This window comes from Poeciliopsis prolifica, unplaced genomic scaffold (genome assembly GCF_027474105.1).
Source record: "Poeciliopsis prolifica strain line A6 unplaced genomic scaffold, Auburn_PproV2 SCAFFOLD197, whole genome shotgun sequence".
Taxonomy (NCBI): domain Eukaryota; kingdom Metazoa; phylum Chordata; class Actinopteri; order Cyprinodontiformes; family Poeciliidae; genus Poeciliopsis; species Poeciliopsis prolifica.
In genome coordinates this window covers 82,845-103,933 of record NW_026562572.1, presented here as the reverse complement: position 1 = coordinate 103,933, position 21,089 = coordinate 82,845, and the positions used below count along the sequence as shown (strand labels likewise).

The 21,089-nt window shown below is 36.7% G+C and overlaps 2 protein-coding genes across 4 annotated transcripts in view; one reads left to right on the top strand and one right to left on the bottom strand.

Annotated features, from left to right (window-relative positions):
- The window catches only part of rad51ap1 (RAD51 associated protein 1), a 27,099-nt gene extending 6,953 nt beyond the window's left edge, over window positions 1–20,146 (bottom strand). The window contains exon 1 of one of the 2 annotated variants that reach the window (XM_055026363.1): window positions 20,001–20,146. In XM_055026363.1, the coding sequence (XP_054882338.1) occupies window positions 20,001–20,044 (44 nt within the window). In that variant the 5' untranslated portion in view covers window positions 20,045–20,146. The remainder of the gene's footprint in view (window positions 1–20,000) is intronic. The other variant, XM_055026364.1, reaches the window with a different exon arrangement.
- On the top strand, window positions 11,595–21,089 carry fgf6b (fibroblast growth factor 6b). 2 transcript variants are annotated; one of them, XM_055026368.1, is made up of 4 exons: window positions 11,595–12,345; window positions 12,728–12,831; window positions 17,393–17,618; window positions 20,309–21,089. In XM_055026368.1, the coding sequence occupies exons 1-3, from the start codon at window positions 12,003–12,005 to the stop codon at window positions 17,567–17,569; spliced, it is 624 nt and encodes a 207-aa protein (XP_054882343.1). In that variant the 5' UTR covers window positions 11,595–12,002; the 3' UTR covers window positions 17,570–17,618; window positions 20,309–21,089. The 2 variants fall into 2 exon arrangements, with proteins under 2 accessions (XP_054882343.1, XP_054882342.1); XM_055026367.1 differs by having other exon boundaries at window positions 17,393–21,089.

Below are 21,089 nucleotides of genomic sequence, written 5' to 3'. Positions count from 1 at the left end.
GGCATTGTTTGATGCTCTGCACTGCAGCCTTTCATCAGGCAGGTCATTGGCTGAAGCTCAGCAGAACCTGATCATGCCTTGGATGCTGTGATGTCACCGGTGACTCATTTGGTGAAAGATCAACAATGGCAGCAAAGTGTCCAATCTCTGACAGAGGCCTCTGAAGTATTTTTGGTCTTACTGTAATTATTTCATTTCACTTGAAATAAGACAAAAGGAACTTACCTGTAATTTTACAGCAAGATAAAGAGGATTTTCAAAAAGTAAATAATTCCTTAATATTGATGCAAAAATATTAGTTTCCGTCACAGATTATTTTGCTTACAGCATGGTAAAATGTAAAATAATAAGCCAGATGAACTGGAACTTTTTCATCAATATTAAAGCTGCAGCATGCAACTTTTATAAGAAATATTTTTTTTTTAAATATTTGCTGAAACTGTCACTATATCAGGACAGAAAACATGTGAAATAAAATCTTCCAACGCCATCTAGAAACAACCAATCAGAGCCAGGAGGCGGGTCTTAGCGTTGTCAATCATCCAGTCTGCACGCCTTGCTCGATACAACTTCTTCCCATCAGCACAGTCTCTTGTGAATGCTAAGGCTAGTTAGCATTCACAAAATCTAATTAACAGTTCATAATTTTCCTGTGAAGTTGAGTTGTTTCTCTGCCTTTAGCACATTGAGCAGCACTTTCATAATATTGACTGACTGCGCTAGGCCCCTCCTCCTGGTGCTGATTTGTTGTTTGTGTAGTGAGTTGGAGGAGATCAAACTTTTCACATTTAATCTGTCTCTATTTTATGTAAAGTAATGGTGGTAATTATAAAAACATGTAAAAAAAAAAACCTTTTTTCAATAATAATCACATACTGCAGCTTTAAGGAATAATTTACTTTAAAAAAAAACTTCTACATATTACTGAAAAGTTACATCGAAGTTAGTTTCTCTTTTAGTGTACAGAGAGATTTGAACTGGAAACTAGGCCAAAATTATTTGGTATGTGTTTGATGTTAGTGACTCATCCTTCTGCAGAAACCTGGAATCTTGTCGCTTTATGTTGAATACTGATTATCCATTAGATAACAATCCAACACACAGCGGGGGACAACTCTGCTTAATGCTAATTATTACCTGCAGTGCAGAATATTGCAAAGCTTCAGCACTTTTTGGTGTGAAATGCTGCATATTTTGTAGTATTTATTCATCATTATCTGTTATACAAAGTTCAAAATAATTCAGCTTTTAATACTTTTGGAAAAGGTTACTTTAGTCAATGAAAAGTTATTGATCTAACTTCAAGCTTTTGCCAACTTTCAAATGCTGCAATGCAGTGAGTTATTAGCAAGTAGTTAGGGTGTCATGACCCCTATCTGACACCAGAGGGCGGTATCATTATGTAGCAGCAGTTAATTCGGTTTACAAATCTCCAAAATGTATATATGATGATTTGTTCAGATGAAAAGTTTTACAAACATCTCTGGAAGAAATTAAGAGCCACTTCACTGAACCCCATAGAAAACCTCCTGGTTATTCCACCAAATGCTGTTCTCTGAGTTAAAACATTAGTATTGTTGTTTCTAAATGAGTATGAACTTGTTTTCTTTGCATTATTTGAGGTTGCATCTTTTTTGTTATTTTGACCATTTCTCATTTTCTGCAAATAACTACAAATTACTAATAATACCTACTAATTACTAATTGTAATTTCAGAGACATGTTGTCTAAATCAACTCATCAAACCTGAAAAAGTATTAATAATTGGTTCAATAAACAATAACGCAGATATAACTTTGAAACAATGTAGATTCCAGCAGTCGCACAGGTTGATGCGCTGATGCAGCAATTTATGCAGTAAGGTAAGGTAAGGTAAGATATGGTAAGGTAAGGTAAGACAAAGTAGGACAAGGTAAGGTAAGGTAAGGTAAGGTAAGGTAAGGTAAGGTAAGGTAAGGTAAGGTAAGGTAAGGTAAGGTAAGGTAAGGTAAGGTAAGGTAAGGTAAGGTAAGGTAAGGTAAGACAAGGTAAGACAAGGTAAGGTAAGGTAAGGTAAGGTAAGGTAAGACAAGGTAAGACAAGGTAAGGTAAGGTAAGGTAAGGTAAGGTAAGGTAAGATAAGGTAAGATAAGATAAGATAAGATAAGATAAGATAAGATAAGATAAGATAAGATAAGATAAGATAAGATAAGATAAGATAAGATAAGATAAGATAAGATAAGGTAAGGTAAGGTAAGGTAAGGTAAGGTAAGGTAAGGTAAGGTAAGGTAAGGTAAGGTAAGGTAAGGTAAGGTAAGGTAAGGTAAGGTAAGGTAAGACAAGACAAGGTAAGACAAGGTAAGACAAGGTAAGGTAAAGGTAAGGTAAGGTAAGATAAGATAAGATAAGATAAGGTAAGGTAAGGTAAGGTATTTTCATTTTCAGCAACAAAGCAATTCAAAGTCTGAAATAATCCAGACCAAGAACTGAATGCAAATATTGTGCAAACATCTCACCGTTCTGCATTAAATCTGTGTAATTATCTAGATGTGAGGAATACTCTTTGGAATTAGCATAAATAAACACTATGTCTGTAATTAATCTGCATTATAAGAGTTTCAGTTTTTAAATAAATTGCATTTCAACAATATTAGGATTTTTGAGATATTTTACATTGTCAAACTGCAGCGCTCATCTTTTTCTTGCTGTTGTTGTTGCACACCTGTCCACCAGGTGTCACTACTGAGTAATTTGCTTTGGTTCTGCTTCTCTCTTTCACCAAACAAGAAACAATTTATTCTCTCCAAGCTCATCTGTAATACCCTGTTACTTCTATATTTTATCCAGCTTTGGCCGCTACAGCTGCCTTTGCCATATTTTTGATTAAACTTCTTCTTTTGTTCTGCCTTCAAGGTGGGAACATGTTTCATGAGCATGGAGGGGCATCTCCATCAGCTGAGGAACCCAGTTCCTCATGGATCATCTCCATCAGTTTCATGAGGCCAACCAATAAAACTGAAACAAGTTCTTTATTTAGGCTGACACCTGGCTGGATGTCAAAACAGAGAAAAGTGCATCTGCTCCTTAAAGGGTTTAATTAAAACTTTCTGTAGCTTGCAAGTGTTTTGGACTGTTGATCACTGTGATTATAAAAGAAAACTGGCCAGGGTCCAATAGATATTACTTTGGATTCTTCTGTTATGAGTTGCTCTCCAGGACAGGCACCACACCAGAACCTTTGATCAACTACTTATGGGTTTAGATTTCATCCAGTGGGGGGCTACGACAAAAATAAACGATCTGATCTTTGTTGTGCTGGCAGAAAGAGAGCGGCCCAGTCCAAGATGACTCACTCTCAGCAGTCTGCCACGCCTGACGCTCTCTTCCACCAGTCAGCCAATTTGCCTTGATCTTCCGCTCATTGCCGCCTCTCGCCCACCATACTGCTCGAGAAAGGTAGACTCGTCGGCCCGATTTCCATCTCACAGGGGTGAGAACGAGCAAAGCGCTAAGCAAATGTGCTGAGAGGATTCCTGGCATTCCCCTGCTCGGCCCTGGTGGCCCGGATTGGTGTTGGGTTCCTGGGAGAGGGGGAAGAGGAGCCGGAGGAATCGGCAGTCGACTCAGCAGCTGACACCTCCTCTGATCTCTATCTCTTCCTACAGCCATAAACCAATCTGTCTGAGTTTTCAGCATAAGCATTGCTTTTCTTTTGTGGCCTCAGTTACAAATGCCAAGCTTTTTATCTTGATTGAGTAGTCTGTTGTGGTTTGGGACGTAGCATTAAACATTCCCTGGAGATGCTAACATGGGTGTTTTAAAGGTTTAAATTCACATTTTATGCTTCCATTGGGCCAGCAGGCCTATCACTGTTACACATTTTGATGGACAATAAGTTATTGTGATATATGACAATGTTGTCTGTTTTGAGACCATTTTATATTATTATGGAATAAAAATGCAAGCTTATCCCGTCAAAAACTAATGAACTATAATTTTGTACAGAAAACTTAACTGACATTAAAATAAAAACACAAAAATAATCAGTGGAAGGGGAATAAAAAACACTTATAACCAAAATCATAATGAATTATGAAATCTCTCTAAACAAAACTGACCATAAAAAAAAACCCAATCAATCATCAGAAGGAAAAATCAGAGCTCATTTATCATGCTATTAACTGATTGATTGCTTATTATGACAGGCTTAGTTTCAACTGTTTCTAAAAACAAACCAAGTGCTTAAAAAAACACCCGTGGTCTTTAGATTTCTTTACATCTAAAGACCATAAAACAAATTAAAATTTTTTTTGAAGTCTGGAAATTGAGCAGTTCCAAAAACCTTCCGAATGTAAAGTCACAAATCAGCAGGGAACGCAGCGTTACCAAGCAACCCCATTGAAGCCCAGCCTGTCATCAAGCAACCCAAGCCGAACTCCAACACATTTTGTTAGCTGGTTTTACCGCTGAATGTCCTTTACAATGGCTACTGGAAAACACAAGTGTTTTTTTTTTGTTGATTTACAATTCAGAAACCACTTTTTGTTGGTTGTGCAGGATGCTCTACTTGTGCTTTTCAAAGATGTATGGTTGCGTAATTGCTCATCTGTTAGCAGTCAGTGTAAACTGGAGTTGGGGGCGTGGCCAGCAGCAGCTTATTAGAATTTAAAGTGACAAGAGGCACAGAAACAGTTCAAAATAGTTAGAACTGACCTAAAATTCTTGTTAATTATGAATGATTTTGTGGAAAAAATGTAATGAACATGTTTTGTATCGACTTATCCTAACTTGTTCAATTGCTTTAAAACTAAAGTTAAAAATGAAACTAAAGGTAACTTTTCAATATAGAGAAAAGCACGACATGTATCTTTCTTTTGCTTAATTTTTTAAACAAATTCAACCAGGTGGCTCTCTAAAGCTGCTCTGAAGAATCCATGTTCACACTTTCTTGAATTGTGCTGCGCTTGCACTCTTCAGGGTAACATGGCTCTGGTGTTAAGCTTGCAAAACTGTTTGATCAGAGCTTGTTTAACAGACCACTGGCTTCTTTCAGCTCTCAGGGGAAAACCATGTAATTACTGAGCTTAAAAAAAATCAGTCAATCTTCAACACACATTATTCAAATATTCTTTTTGCATCCAGGGAGATGTGTGGTAAAACCAGATGTTTACAATGTGAGAAAACAATTTTAATGTAGTTACCTTATCCTTTCTAATGGCCAAAACAATAGAAGATATGTTTTTTACTTTTTTATACAAACATTCTTAGTGTTTTGGGAAGTTAGTTGCGTTTCAGCTTTATGACTTTAGTCAAATGTTTTTAAATTTGTAGTTATGCTTCTAGCAAATAGAAATCATTTTTGTGATTCTAACAGACATAAAACAAGAGAAGTTTTCTCTGATTTAACTTCAGACAGTAAGAAAAAAAATGTTTTGTGTGTTTCTATTAAGTGTATGTGAATTACATATCCAATCAGAAACTAGTGATTGAATTTAATCATGTTATTTTTGTATCTTGTTTGATTTTTTTCTATCAATTAATTTTTTGCGTTTTTGCAGTGTCTCTTTACGGACATAAAAATGCATTTATTTAAAAATAAATAAATAAGATGTTTAAAATTCCTACAATTATGCCTGTAACAATAACACATTTATTGGATGATAAATAGTCCTGGAAATTATTAGTTTGTTGCTATGAGAATATTTTCTACTGATATATTGATGGTGGCATAATAATTTTACCCTCTCAAAGACTAATAACCTTACATTTCCAAAATAAAACAATAAATAAATTGGATAAAAAACCCACACACAACCAAAAGTAATAAATAAATTGGATTTTGAAGTCTTTTAAAGAAAATTTAAAAAAAAAAATTGATCATCAAACTGGAAATTATCAAGCTAATTTTAATTCATCATGCAATTTAAGCTCCAGTATAACACTTTTATAAAAATGTTTTTTTTAATTAAAATTCTCATTATTTTGTGGCACTATAACATGAGATCATCACTCAGTCAGAAACAACCAATCAGAGCCAGGAGGAGGGTCTCAGTGCTGTCAATCACTCTCTTGTTTAGTCTTGGCTCCCCACAACATAGCCTATCATGAAGCTAATGCTAGTTAGCATAGCCACTAATGCACATCGAGCAGTGTACACGAGGGTGATTTGCAGTGCTAAGACCTGCTTCCCTACCATCCTGTCATGACATAGTCACAGTTTTAACAAATATGGAAAACAAACATGTTTTTGTAAAAGTTACAAACTGCAGCTTTAAATGGTTAACTGCTCATTGCAACAGGCTAACCCACGACAAAGTACTAAACCTACAACAGGCACATAAATGTATCTTTTGACAAAAGTTTGGTCGCTGCTTTATGATATTTAAAGGATTGCAGTCTTTTTTTGTTTAAAAGTACGTCACTGAGTTGAGCTTAAAAACTGCTGCGTCATTTGCCGGCGTGTAAAGTCACCTCTGCCTGGCTTTTTTTCCCCCTTAGTCACTCCCGGCCCGATTTAGCAGCAGCAACATCTTACTCTGCAAGGTGCACAAGCTGTACCCTTGATGAGGTATTTTTACTGGGAAGCCTCCCCTGTGACAGCCGGCTCTTTGTCTTCCTCCTGCAGCTCCGCTCTTGACAAACGTATAACGACAGAAACAGATTTCTTTCATAAATACTTCATAAAATCACACACACGTTACCGTGTTTAAGTGTCTGCTGCGTTTACGCTCCAGTGAGGTGGGCTGGGTTTTCTTGGGTCACAAATATATGAAGCAGGAGGGGGAACACCATCTGCAGTTTTTGGCTGCTGAATTATTCATCAGCTGCCTCAGCACAAATCTGAACCCAGAGCCGCTTCATGGGAGAACATCAGTGTTTTACAAGCTGCTGCTCCTTCAATACCAATCATGAAATAACAAACCAATAACCAACCAATAACCTGGAATGATCCACAAGAAAGCTTTCATTACAGACTAAGATAGATAGATAGATAGATAGATAGATAGATAGATAGATAGATAGATAGATAGATAGATAGATAGATAGATAGATAGATAGATAGATAGATAGATAGATAGATAGATAGATAGATAGATAGATAGATAGATAGATAGATAGATAGATAGATAGATAGATAGATAGATAGATAGATAGATAGATAGATAGATAGATAGATAAAGTATATTACAAAATTTTAAATTAAAACTTTTAATTTCCAGTAATTTATCTCACAGCTTATTTCATCCATTTATTTTTAAGCTGATAAACATTTAACTGCAAATCAATCAATCAAGCAACATGTGAATTAATTGCATTAAATTTAGTAATTATATTTTATTTTATTTTGATAGCACTTTACAACTGTGGCTACTGAACCAAAGTGTTTTCCATTAGTGCAGCACTAAAAACGCTGCAAATTTTACACTAATTTGTTATCCCATTAAATTTAAAGCTATAACGTCCTTTTTATCACTTTTCTTTGTGGCAAACAAAGATTTTGTGAGACATTTTCTGAGTTAACTGGTCAAAGTTTCAGATGCCATCTATCGTTCTCATGAGGATGACATTTTCATGCATCACCTTGATTAATTACTAAATTTAATGCAATTAATTCACATGTTGCTGCTGCTACCATAAACAGTTTCTCCGTCTCTAGGCGTTCATTTGTGCAGCTTTGCAGCATCATAAATTATTGCTCAGCTGTGACAATTATTATTGAGAGATCCTGAGGTCACGCCAGAGATCCCCCCTCTCCTCTGCGTCTGCCCAGCTGCTGTTTTAATATTTAATTTTTCAAATCATGCATTAATAAAACACTGATTGAAAGCTCTTTGCATCTTTAATCTATCTCTCTTCTACTGCTTTGATATATGTGTAGACTAAATTGACCCTAAATCTACCACTGAATAAACTGCAATAAACTAGGAAGTGTTTACTTGTCAAAATAAAAGCCTTAATTTTCCAGTTATTCAATTTTTACATGTCAGTAGCTCACATAGTGAATGCTCTAATGCCACTATGATAGCTAAACCAAACCTAAAAGGGCAACTCTCCTTTTAAGTTTCAAAATAAAACTTAAACATGCTCTACAAAATAAAAGCCTTCTTGTTTTACTGAAACTGAAACAGTGATGGAAATAGCTCAACAGCTTATAGATAACTACAAAATAAAAGCCTCAACATTTCTAAGCATTTGCATTTTAAGCAAGTTATAATTGAATATTTTGCAGATTCTTAATTGGGTGATAAAATAACGGGAGCAGGAAAGATAAGCAGAAATCGTATGGATCACATGTGGCTGGTGACATTGTGATATCAGGTTAAAATATGCACTCGTATACAGACGACCTTCAGTCCAAACCAGATGAAATAACAGAAGGATTTCCTGAAGAACATGCATATTTGGACACAAAGTCAGTGTTATTTTAAGCTCTTCAAACCTGATGAACTCAGACATTAAACTCTGGCTTTGCTCCAGGAAGCATGAACAATGTTTTCTAGTTTATTAAGCAACAATTTAATTTCTGGTCCATTTCTGGTCACGTTCATCTGCGTTTTTAAAGCATGTGCAAATATATCATCTAAATGTCTCGTTCCGTCAGAGTGCGTTTACTTCTAATTACTTTTCTTTTAATTATTGAAAGTAGTCATGACTGAAGAGCAGCATCAGCATCACCCCAGTATTAGCTGAGTTAATCTGAAGAGCTCAGCACCGTCTCATTAACAGCCACACTGTCCATCGATTTAGGTTCCACTCTGTCAATAACCCAGTAGTTTTGTCTATTCAGGCTATTGGTTGCCTTGGTTAGCATAGACATGTGCTGATGCAGCAAATAAAAAGCCTGTCTCATTAATTTGTTACTCAGTGTGATCTGGATAGTTTGTCCCTTGGGGAAGAAAAAGAGTAAAACACAGATTTCAACAAACTTGTCGGGTTTTTACAAACAAGGAATATGAAAAATGATCTGGTGTTTATCAGGTTTTACCTCCATTGTAGAATATACACCACACATGTTGCTAGTGTTAGATGAAAATAAATTGATATTATAAAGGCTGTGTGTAGAAAAACAAACATTTCAGCAATTTTTGGTTTTGGATTTTGATGCACTAAAATATACTACAAATTAAAATTTCAGCATAAGCATTCAGACTGTCTATCATGATAGTGATGGAAAAAATGGAAACCTTAAAATTACTGAGTAAAGAATGAACACATAAATCAATATTTAAGCCTAATTAGCTCACTTTTGTTTCTTCATGTGTCATTAAAAAAAACAAGGACCGAGTACACGACCCTGAGGAACTCCTCAGAGGTATTCCTTACTGCCAACATCACTCCAATTATCCTTTTCAAGAAAGTCAAAACTTAAAGAATGTCATAAACTTTTTATTTTAAGCTGATAGGGGACTATTTTCAGATTCTGCAGAATAACTTAAAACTGAAGATAAATATCATGGATAGAAACGAGTGAAGCGTTTATATTTGATCAAATCTTTTATTTTATACATATCTATGCTTATTGGCTGTTTTTTCTAAATTCAACTATTTTCTTCCAGTTACAAAAGTGACTGTTTGGCTTTAAGGATCATACATCTACCAAAGATCTTTGACATGTAAACAACAATGTTCAGTTAATAATCTAAACCCAGTCTACTGCAAATAGGACATTTTTTAAAAAGTAAATAATTAAATGCATATATATAAATCTTCCATATGAAGTTACAGACTGATCATCACAAAAGCTGCCAACCTTTTATTGAGTTTAGAGAGCAATTCTTTTTCACATAGAGTTAGGCTGATCTGAATACCGTTTTTAACTGTTAATAAATGAAATTATTTGAAATCTGATTTTTATATCTACTCAGATTCTCTTTGTTGGATATCAAGTTGTTTGATGATCTAAAATTGTGAAAATGAACGCATAAATTTAGAAATATGTGGGCAAACTTTTTAATTGCTTGTTTCAAAAGGAATCTGCACAGTCATTGACTAATAAAACATTTTAAAGTACTTGTATAACTAAATATTGATTGATTTATATTTTAAGAAATATTTATTATTTATCTGCAAAAGAAGATACTTTTTCCCATAATAATAATGATAAGGTGTCTGTAGTAAATCAGAAATAGATAAATGCATATATATATATATTTTGTGATCCAAGCAAAAATAATTCTTGGATGGACGTCATATCGTGGTTAAATTTTTCTTAAGATTCATCAGGTTGGCGTTTATCTGTCTATATGCCTGAGTTTGACTTGATTTGTGGAGCGAAACGCAAAAGTATTCAATGAATTTGATCCATGCAGGTTGTATTTTTATGCTGAAGAGTGCGCTAGTTACAATAACAATAATAACAATATGCAATCTGACCTGGGAGAATATTTTGGTTGTGTAAACTTCCTGGACAAACAGCGAGGGAAGTGTCAGACAGGATTGCCATTTGCTCCCCCGAGACTGTTTTTACACCTCCTTCTAAATAAGGCCGCAGGCTGCCAGGACATATGACCACCGTCCCGATTTGGGCCCTGGACACAGTATCCATCCATCTCTCCAATGCTTGCTCTATGCCAATAAAAGCCAAACTCTCCCTCTCTCTCTTACTGACACCCTCTGAAGGTTTCCCATGTGAGGAGGATCTAGGTCAAGTTAGCTCTGTTATATTGAGGAAGAGTGAAAAAATAGGCTGGTTTGCATTCAAAATAAGGAGGAAAAAGTTTAATAATGCAGCGTTTCACGTCCCCTATAAGTCAAAATGTTTTCTTCCACTTACAGATTATTTAACTTATAACTTAGATTTTTCATCAACATTGAGAAATTATTGAGTTAAAACAAGATCAGATAGGCTGGAAAAATGGCATGTGACTTTTACAAAAAATATGTTTTTTTGTTTTTTTTACACATTTGTTTAAAATGATCATTATGTCGTGACAGTACAATATAAGACACCTAATCTGTGAAAAAACTCTAACTCCTCTGTCTTCTCTCAGTAGTAACTGCAAACAATACACTATGCTGTCAGAAACAACCAATCAGACAGGAGGAGGGTCTTAGCGCTGTCAATCATCCTCATACTCAGACCTCCCACTTGCTCTCAGCTGCTTCACCACAACATAGCCTGCCACTAATGCTAAGGCAAGTTAGCATAGCCACCAATGACATAAACATAAGTTTTTGTACAGAGTACATGAGGATGATTGACAGCACTAAGACCCTCCTCCTGGCTCTGATTGGTTGTTTTAGACATTTTTGCAGACAGTAGTATCTGAGGGAGGAGGTGGAATAATTAGATTTTTTCCAGATTATGTTTCACATTACACTGTGACATGATGACAGTTTTAATAAATAAGAATATATTTTTTTTGTAAAAGTGACATACTGTAGTTTTATTAAATAAAATCATTTGAAAACTGCTTTTTGTTTCTACCTGATTAATTTTGTTGGATATCAATTTTCTGATTCTAACTGTGAAATTGTAGAAATATGTAGCCTAACATTATATTTGCACAGTCATTGACAAGCAGAAGGTTTTATTTTGAAAATCACCGGAGGAAGCTCTGGTTCTAAGTCCTTCTGACTTGCCTGAGGCTGGTGTGAAGGTGCAGCCCCCCCATCACTCCAATCAGACTTGCTGGTGCTGCTGAGGTGCTCTCTCCTCCTCCCACCTCCTTCTCGTAATGGGGGAGCTGCACGCAGCGCTGAAGTCACAGTGATGTCATTTGAGGATGTGAGAGAGTAGGGGGCAAGGTGAGCTGATCTTGCAGTGAGTGGTGCCCCCCTCCACGGCCAGCGTTGCCTGCACAAAGGCGCGGAGCGGCGAAAGATGGTCATCGTCACCAGCACCAATCCAAGCTCCGACGCGTTCTGTTCTCCACTCGCTCAGATCTCGGGCCATGGGGCCCTGATCTACTCTGACCCACAAACTCTGAACCTTCATCGCCAACATGCCAAAGGACAGAAGATAAGAAGAGTTGCTTTTTTAGGGCAGGTAACTTTAACCAGGTGCCCCAAAGGTAAACTGGATGGCCATTGCGCAAAGGTGTCACTACAGCATGCGCAGCGGGGCCGAGACGCACTGGACGCTGCCAGCAGTTATTGTTCTGTGGACTTCTCTGTGGGCAATCGCTTCCTCTTTCCCGACCCCGAACAGGACTAACGCTACTTTGTTAGAAAGGAAGTGGGAGACGCTTTTCTCCCGCTCCTATCTGGGTGTAAACGGGGGCAGATCGCAGCTGAACTGGCAGAGCGACTACTTGCAGGGCATCAAAAGAGTGCGGCGGCTGTACTGCAACGTGGGCATTGGGTTTCACCTGCAGGTGCTCCCGGATGGCAGGATAAGCGGTGTGCACAGTGAAAACCCATACAGTGAGTTGCATCCCGCAAATGCATCCAAAAGCGAGTGTCGCTGTGTGAAAGTTAAAGCCGGGTTTTTCCTTGCATGATATTTTGGTTGAAAGTTTCCGAAAGCAAAACCAAGAGCACCGTGCAGCTCGAAGACATGACACGAATGCATGACGCCGACTTATTTTTACCCCGCTGCGGGACGCTCATGTTGCTCTCAGCACGCTGTAAACCACCCACAATGTCTAACATGCAAAAAGCTGATTACGGCACACAAAACCGAGCATCATCCGAGTCGCAGTGCACCTGCAAGGTTACACCCATCACTGCTGCATAGGCCACTTCAACTTGTCCTGAAGCGCAGCGGCGCACTGACCCTGTCTCCTTAACATTGTGTCTCATTCAGGTCTGATAGAGATCTCCACCGTGGACCGAGGGGTGATCAGCCTGTTCGGGGTGAGGAGTCAGCTGTTTGTCGCAATGAACAGCAGAGGAAGGTTGTACGGAACGGTACGTAACAGTGCGCAACTCAGTCCCACATCCTGCTGAGTGTAAGGAGTTCACACAGAGCTGCTGCTGCATCCGCTGCTTTATTCTGGTGTTAATACATCCTGATGATGGGAGAGGACAGGAATCCATATACCATCTCTGCTGAAAATGTCACAGTCTATCTAGAAAGCTTAAACCTTCTGTTATTTTGATTTCCGGAGTGCAGTTTTACCATTCAATAGTGTCAGAATCCCAAATGTTTGCCCAAAAATGTCTTTGAATCCGATTATTAATCACATTTATAACTATTTCATTCAATATTTAGTGCAATGATGTAACCAGTAATTGGCTTTTAATTTAAAAATGAATTTGATTTTTTTTTTACTGTCCATCAGATAAACTTGCACAGAAAAAAAAAGATTGTTCAAGAAATGTATTGATTTAAAATGTTCTTTTTAAGGAGAGACGTGGGGAAATGTAACCATTTTTATTTTATATACTGATTATTCTTATTAAAGTAAACAGAGTAAGTTTCAAACAGAAAAAAATACTTTCAACTATGTTTTTTAGATTTTTTTCTTACTTTATGATGGATCAATTTGACATAAGACGGAGATTCAATTAAAATGTGCACCACTAATTATGACAGAATATTTGCTGAAATGTAATTTAACTCTTATTAAATATTTACAAACTGGTTGCAAATGTTTATTCAGGCACTAAAAGTTCTTAATGAATAACAAAAATACTGATATATTTTAAAGGATGTGGATTTTAAGCCTAAATTGGATGTGAAAAAGTTTATTCTATTCATTGGAAGTTGTAAACAAAAGGAGTGTTTTGAAAAAAGATATTTAGAAAATCCTTTCTCTTAAAAGTGAATTAATAAGCAACTAGCATCAATCAATAATCCATATAAATGCATCTTTAAACACAAAACAGACCATATGTATTTATAGAAATAATAAAGAAAATTGATGCAGCACTCTGCTGAATCAATCACCTCTATATCTATATAGAATAATATATTTTACTGCTTTGTTAAAAGTAAAAATTGATCTGCTCTCTGGTTTCTTTAAACAGAAATATAATGTTACACTTGTTTAGTTTGGACTTTAGATTTGATCAGATTCATTCAAACTCTTGCATCATTTTGTCATTTATTTCCAGTTGTACTAAAATAGTTTTCAATATTGTTGTTTCATGGTGTTATTTTCAATATTTTTTTAAATAATTTGTAAAAATTGGGGGACTTGTCATATCAACGACCTTCTGTAAACCCATCAGTTCAGACCTTATGCCAAAACGTGATGACTATTAGTCATTTTTAGGAACAATATTAATTACATATATTGCTCATAAAAACTACAGATTTACTATTATCTATGTCCTGAATCACAGTAAATTAATATATTTATGACTAAAAGTTAGTCAAGGTCATATTTAAGGTCACAATAAGAAACAATATGGGTACATTATTGTTTTATTATTTCCATTGCATTTGTAAGAAATGTGGATTTTATTTTGAAAAAATTCAAAGTAAGTCTATCTGCATAATTTGAAAGACGAGTAAAACAATAACAAAAATATTTTGAAATTAGAATTGGAAGAAGATTTCTGCGTTGGTTGTTTGTTAAAACTCAATATAAAACTGAGATTGTTGAAGGTTTTGGAAAATATTTCTGCAGTTTCTCTGAAAAATGCCAACAGTTGAAAAGCCACGACCTGTCGAATAGAACCTTAGAAACATAGCAAAGCAGATATTAGAGTCATTTTATCAGATAGATCAACATAAAGCTGAAGTAAATAAACAATTTTTATGGGTTTTATGGGTTTCAACCTTTTTGCAAATGAAAATCTGAAAAGTGTGGAGTATGCTTGCATGTGTTGTAATTCCAGGTGCAGGTCTTTTTGCTCCATGTCTCTACCAGCTTTTGATATGTGTAAAACTTCAGACATAACATAAATTTTCAAGTATGATGAAAGATTCTTACTTGGATTAAAGTCGGGCTTTGACTGGGCCATTCTAATGCCTGACAATGTTTGATTTTAAACCATTGGATTGTAGCTGGTTTAATGTTTAGGGATGTTGCCCTCCAGTTTGTAGCTCCTTCCCCTTAACTGAAGCATGACACATTATGATGCTGCCATCGCCGTGCTTCACTGTGGGAATGGTTTGTTGTTGAGCCCTCACTGCAAAAACGCAAAATTTTACATTTTATTTGGTCTAGTTTCTTGTGCAAGTACTTGAAAACTAACCAAGCAAGATAAAGAAGTATGTTTTAAATAAATAATTAATATTGATGAGATTATTTCACTGATAACATGGGAAAATATCTTGTAAGTAAAATGATCTGTCATCAGTATTAATGAATTATTTACTCAAACCTAGCTGTCATATTTTGCTGAAAAGTTACTTGTAAGTTAGTTTTCCACAATATGTTGGTTGAAATTTAGCTGTAATACTTTTCAATTTTTGATTATGTTTCCACTGCTGCCTGCAGGGTTTCTTGTTCTTCATGATGCTGTTTGTTCACTTATATCCATCTGGATTTATTCTGAGATTAATTTCCACACAGGTGGAGTCTGTTTACTTATTTCGCCCTTCAAAGAGAAAAAATAACCCGTGATTTCTTTTAAGGGTATCGTAGTGAAAGGGGGTGAATACAAATGCACGCCATACTTTTCAGATTATCATTTATTTAAAAAAAAAAAAAAACTCAACTTTGTGTTTGTGGCATGAAATTCAATAAAATGAATTGACTTTGTGACTGCAACATGGAAAATGTGAACGACTTTAAAATCGGGGTTCCGATCATTTTTATTTGGGGTCAAAGAACGAGATGCGGCAAAATATATCGATAATATTCCACATTAAACTGCTAAAATATGAATAAATTGGTGCCTGCATTCGATAACTTCTTTCAGTTAAATAATACCAAACTTTTTTATACTGATGTAATTTGGAATAAAGCAGATTAAAAACTGATTTGATTTGATAGGAACTAGTTATGTATCTCCCGAGTATCAAGAGGGCCACATAAAATTATGGTGGCCTAAATTTGGCCCCTGAACCATGAGTTTGACAATGATAATTTCTGGAAGGCACTGTTTGAGAATTTTACAATCTTTTCTGAAAAACATAATAAAAATACACATTTATCTCCACTGCTAATGATTAATAATACTAAATGCTCCATTACACCTCAGTATTTTTCTCACTGCTTGTGACTCAGAAGTCAAAATTTTCTCGGTTTCCAGTCTTATAAAGAACTGGAGTCAGAGGGCTGAATGGGAAAGTCACAGGGCAATCTGCAGCTCAGCACCCAAAATGGCTGAACTATGTTTAGGACATTGTAAAAGCTGCTATTTATTATCACTTTTAATAGATTGCACCTCATTAAACCACATGACCCCACATAATGCTGTAAAATATCAATGTTACTTTGTGTTTGAACGCTTCAGATGGAAAGAATTACTGGATTTTATTGCTAACAATATTTAGCAACAAAACAAACATTGTTTCCAGTGCTGAGAGAAGTCAAATGAAACCTCTGAGCTCTTCAAACTAATTCTGCCTTCTTCCTAACTGACTGGCTTTTCAGTCCATTTTGGCACAAATAATATAACTCTGTAATCAGTGCCAGCTGTCATCCTTACAAGGTTTGTAGCTTTTGTTTTACACCCTAAAGCAAAATATGTTCATCTCTGAGACACAGAACGCACCGACTTATTCTCAGTTTTAAACTCACACATAGTTGTTTGAGGATCAGTATTTCACTGATTTCTTTTGTTTTTCCTACCATTCAGAGAAAAATTACCAAAAGATGTTGAAGTCGCAAGAGTAGAGCTACTTCAACATATTTTTAATCAAGTAAAAGAAAAGTAATTACTCAGTTTCTGAGTAACTCATCAAAACATTTACCAATTTAAAAGTATGTCATCAAACAGACCAAAATATAAAGTTATCTGGAAATTTTGGCAGTTTAAAGACCAAAATGAAAATATTTTCCAAATCAATTTCTTTGAAAAAAACCAAAATAATTTTGTTCTTCATTCTGTGAAGTAAGAGTAGCAATATTTCATAATAAAATTACTCAAGTACACTTTTGGTCTAGGTTCTTAGTGCACTTGCAATAAGACAAAAGTAGCTTACAAGTAACTTTTCAGCAAAATATAGGAATTTCTTTTAAGAGAAAAATTATTTAATATTGATTAAAAGGTAATGGTTCTACTAGCAGATTATTTCACTTATAATCAGATATTTTCCGATCATTAATGAAGATTTATTCACTAAAACAGGCTCCTATATGTTGCTGAACAGTTACTTACAAGTTAGTTTTATCTTTTTTGAACATATAGACAAGAAGACATTTTTTTCAGTCTCGAAGTAGTAAAAAATACTCCTAAAAGCACATCTTTTCCAAAATGTTACTCAAGTAAATGAAGTAAATGTAACTAGTTACTACCAAATCTGGATTTTATGCTACCAATTTGAGAAAAAAAAAAACACTGCGTCTCTTTAGACAGTGTGTAAATATCTGGTTTGTGATGTTTACTGACGGAAATGTTTCTTATCCAGAGCCTCTTCAAGGACGAGTGCAAGTTCAAGGAGACGCTGCTGCCGAACAACTACAACGCCTACGAGTCTTTTGTTTACAAGGGCTTCTACATCGGCCTGAGCAAGCACGGCCGGGTAAAGCGAGGCAACAAGGCGACCACCGCCATGACTGTCACACATTTCCTCCCGCGACTATGAAAGAAGCTGACATTTTCAGAGAAATTTGCACATGTGGATGTTCCTCCAGGTAACAAATATGTAGAAATGGAAAGTCACGACAGATGCACCCATGAACTGCGAAGGAAAACACAAATATTTATTCTGTTATACATATTTATGTGTATATTTGGATAGCCGTGTTTGTAAATGTATGCCAAACTGTGCTGCTTATTGTTTTTCTGGACAGGGCGAGTCGAAGCCCTTCCCTGTCCCACTTTACCTTGGTGCTTGCTGAAACTGAAATACACGCCACCTACTTTTCTGAAATGGAGGATGAGCTTAAATGCTGTTTTAAAGAGTGAAATGAATACTTTTTATTACCTCAACGAACCACTTCACTAGATGAAGGACTGCATGGACTTCTGCTCAAATATCTGCTGAGTTTATCGTTTTATTCAAACCTTTGAATGCTTGACGGTTCACTGCTCGGTTACTGTTGTCCTGCAGTGGAGGGGAGAGAGAAATTTAAATGCACTACTTCGTTCCTGCACGATTTAAAGGTGCCTTGGTGTTCCCACTTGCTGGCCCCCTTTAAACCTCTGTGTAAGAGACACCCGGGCGAGTCAGAAATAGGGCTGACGCTCCGGAGAGAGGGCCTCAGTAGAGGGGAATGAGGGAGGAGGGGGTCGGCTATCTCTGGTTTATTTTCTTTTCTGTAATTAGATCGATTAAGTAATAAACAATCTGTGGTTGAGACCAGAGAACGGTCGGCCATGGAGGCTGGCGCAAGGCCAGGTGTTTAACTGTGTAGCTAAGAAAACAGGGTGGAAATCCGTATGTGCCACAGCATGGGGGAACGGTTCGGGTCGGACTTGGCTTGCTTCTGCACAATTATTGACTGAGTGGACGAAGCAAATAGCAAATAGCAGTAGAGTGTGCTGCTGTTTTTTTTGGAAATGCGAAGCTTATAGCTGCTAAAGGAAATGGAAAACAATGTAAATAGCTGCAAGTTTAAAAGAAGATGTTTTTGTAGCACAAAAAATACAAAAGGCTGCACAAGAAACCAGCAATGATGCTACTTAAAACACTCGGTTTGTCTTTGGTTTTGTGTTTGGGGGGATTTTTTTGCAGCCTTTCTGTCTTTTTCAGACCTAAATGCAATTTTGGCGTTCAGCACCTACATTAAGGCTCAACTATTTCTCCACAGAGGAGGAGGGGCTTTCGGTATAAATAGCAGCAGTTTGTCCACAAAGCAGAAGTTGGAGGCCGTTTTGCCGACTCACGAATCGGATATTCTCGTTCAGTATTCCAAAGATGTTTTTCTCGACTCGTTCTCTGAATTCCCCAGACTCCACCGGAGTGGATCTACATGTAGTTCCTGCAGCTGTTAACTGCTTCATTCCTGTGCGACAGGAAGCAGGAATATTTAAACCCAGGAAAGACGTGTGCATGCTGTCTTTGTTTGTCAAACCGGCCCCCCCGAGCAGGAATGCGGGTCTGCCAGGATGACAGGGGCGCTTCCCCGCATACCTGAACTCTTGACAGGCTGCGCTGTCCACCTCTGCCTGTTTGCTACCCCCAACCTTCACCCGCTGCAGGGAGGAACCTTTCAGATTCCAGTTTTAACCTGTCAGCTTCCTCCTCTCATTTCAGCCTTTTTTAGTTCAAGGTCAGAGTCACTGAGCAGCCAGTGGTCAGGGTGGTCTGTTGTCCACAACAGGAACTTACATCGTCTTTTTAAAAGTGCTCATATCCCTTCACGTGTCTTCTAAAACTACAAACTATATGTGAGATATCAATGCAAAGAGAATAACTGTGAAGTGGAAAGAAACAGATTTATGATTGTTGTTGAATTTGGCTGTGAGTTCTGGTGGAGAGCCATGTTTTGTAGGTTTGTAGTTGTGCTATACTCTTTACCTTTGCAGATGATGCATTGAACACAGCTCTATGTTATGTTCATACCTTGAAATATTGTTTTAGGTGGCTTATTATGCTTCCTTAAACAGATTAGGATCGGTGACGCAAAACATGTTCATTACATTTAAATAAGTCTTAATGAGATTTTAATCTGCCTACATTGAGCTTCTCTTGACAATTTAAACTCAACATTGAAACTAGCACGTGAAAATGGCTGCTAGCATGCGCAATTATACAACCGCACATTATGAAAAGCATTAGCAGAGCCTCCTGCGCAACTGACAAGAATGCAGCAAGTGGTTTCTGGATGGTAAATCAAGAACAAAATACTTCTGTTTTTCAGCAGCCATTGTACAGTGCATGCAGTGGTAAAATCAGCTGACAAAACAAGCCGGAGCTCAACTTGGGTTCCTAGGTAACGCGCAGTGCCCATTTAGTTTGGCTTATTTAAAACAGAGACTAGGTGCAAAAAACATTAATAAGCTAATTTCCATCTGTGTGAATGTGACTCAACATATTCACACAGATCAAGGTCAGATCTGTGTGTACTTACTGATAAGATGATTTCAGAAGGTTATCGGTCGCAATGGATTTCATTTGCAGAGATGAGATGAGATGAGATGAGATGAGATGATTCGTAAACGAGCCATGCACCTGCTTCCTTCCACTTCACAATTTTGTGCTAATTTGTGTTGGTCCATCACATAAAATCCCAGTTAAACACTGAAACATACGTCAAATATGAAGGTACTTGAATAATTTCACAAAGAACTGGATGAAGTTTTCTTTTTTTTCAACAGATTTCATCTGCTAACTGCTAAAAATGCATCTTTTATCATGTTCCCTGCTCTTTCCTCAAAGCGGTGGTGTTTCTGCAGCCAGGACCTTTGCAGAGTTGCTGCAGTCTCTGATGATGCAGATGCTGAGCTCACCTCTGCTGCTGCAAACCACCGTCTGTCCTGACCTCGTGCTGACACGCCGTTTGGATTCATGTCTCCTCGCATGTAAAACCGCTTCAGCTCAGAAGGATGAAGAAGCTTTCCTAAAAGAAACAAAGATACAAATTTGTAGATGAGACTGCATGTTAGTTCCTTCGGAGATTCCTCGGAATTTGATTTAGGCTAAGAAAGTAAAAGTTAAACTTGCACATCAAGAAGTCTGATGTCTCTAGTAGCACTTTAAAGCAGACATCTCGATCAGTAAACAACAGCAAATAAACATGTTTGATACTTAAAACTCAGCGTTCAGCTTTGATCCCAATCGTATTTTCGCAAAAAAGGGAAAAAAACAACAATTTTCTTGCTATTTATTTTTCTTTCCACATCTTCTTTTCAGTTTAACTTAAGTGACGGTAGGGAAAATGTCGTTTTATGTTTGAATGTACAGCAGCAGCCTGAGTTTTGAGGCGCGGGCTTCATGTGTTCTCGATTCCTCTGTTCTCATATACCTCACCTCCTGCCTTAGTTTTGGTTTGCTGATCACTGTAAAACAAGAAGAAACAAACATTAGTGATTTGTTTCTGTGGGCAGACATTGCTAATTATTTTTGTTCCTTTTATTTTTGTACGTATGTGCTGTGCACAGCAATCTACTGTATTCCTGAGACAAGAAATAATAAAAGTTTGTTTTGTTTTTTTTTTAAA

What these genes read in the sequence shown, in the direction of transcription:
- fgf6b (XM_055026368.1), top strand. Translation starts at nt 12,003, where the DNA reads ATGGCCATTGCGCAAAGGTGTCACTACAGCATGCGCAGCGGGGCCGAG. An exon ending in GCACAGTGAAAACCCATACA is followed by an intron (nt 12,346 to 12,727) that starts GTGAGTTGCATC and finishes TGTCTCATTCAG; the next exon opens with GTCTGATAGAGATCTCCACC. An exon ending in GAGGAAGGTTGTACGGAACG is followed by an intron (nt 12,832 to 17,392) that starts GTACGTAACAGT and finishes TTTCTTATCCAG; the next exon opens with AGCCTCTTCAAGGACGAGTG.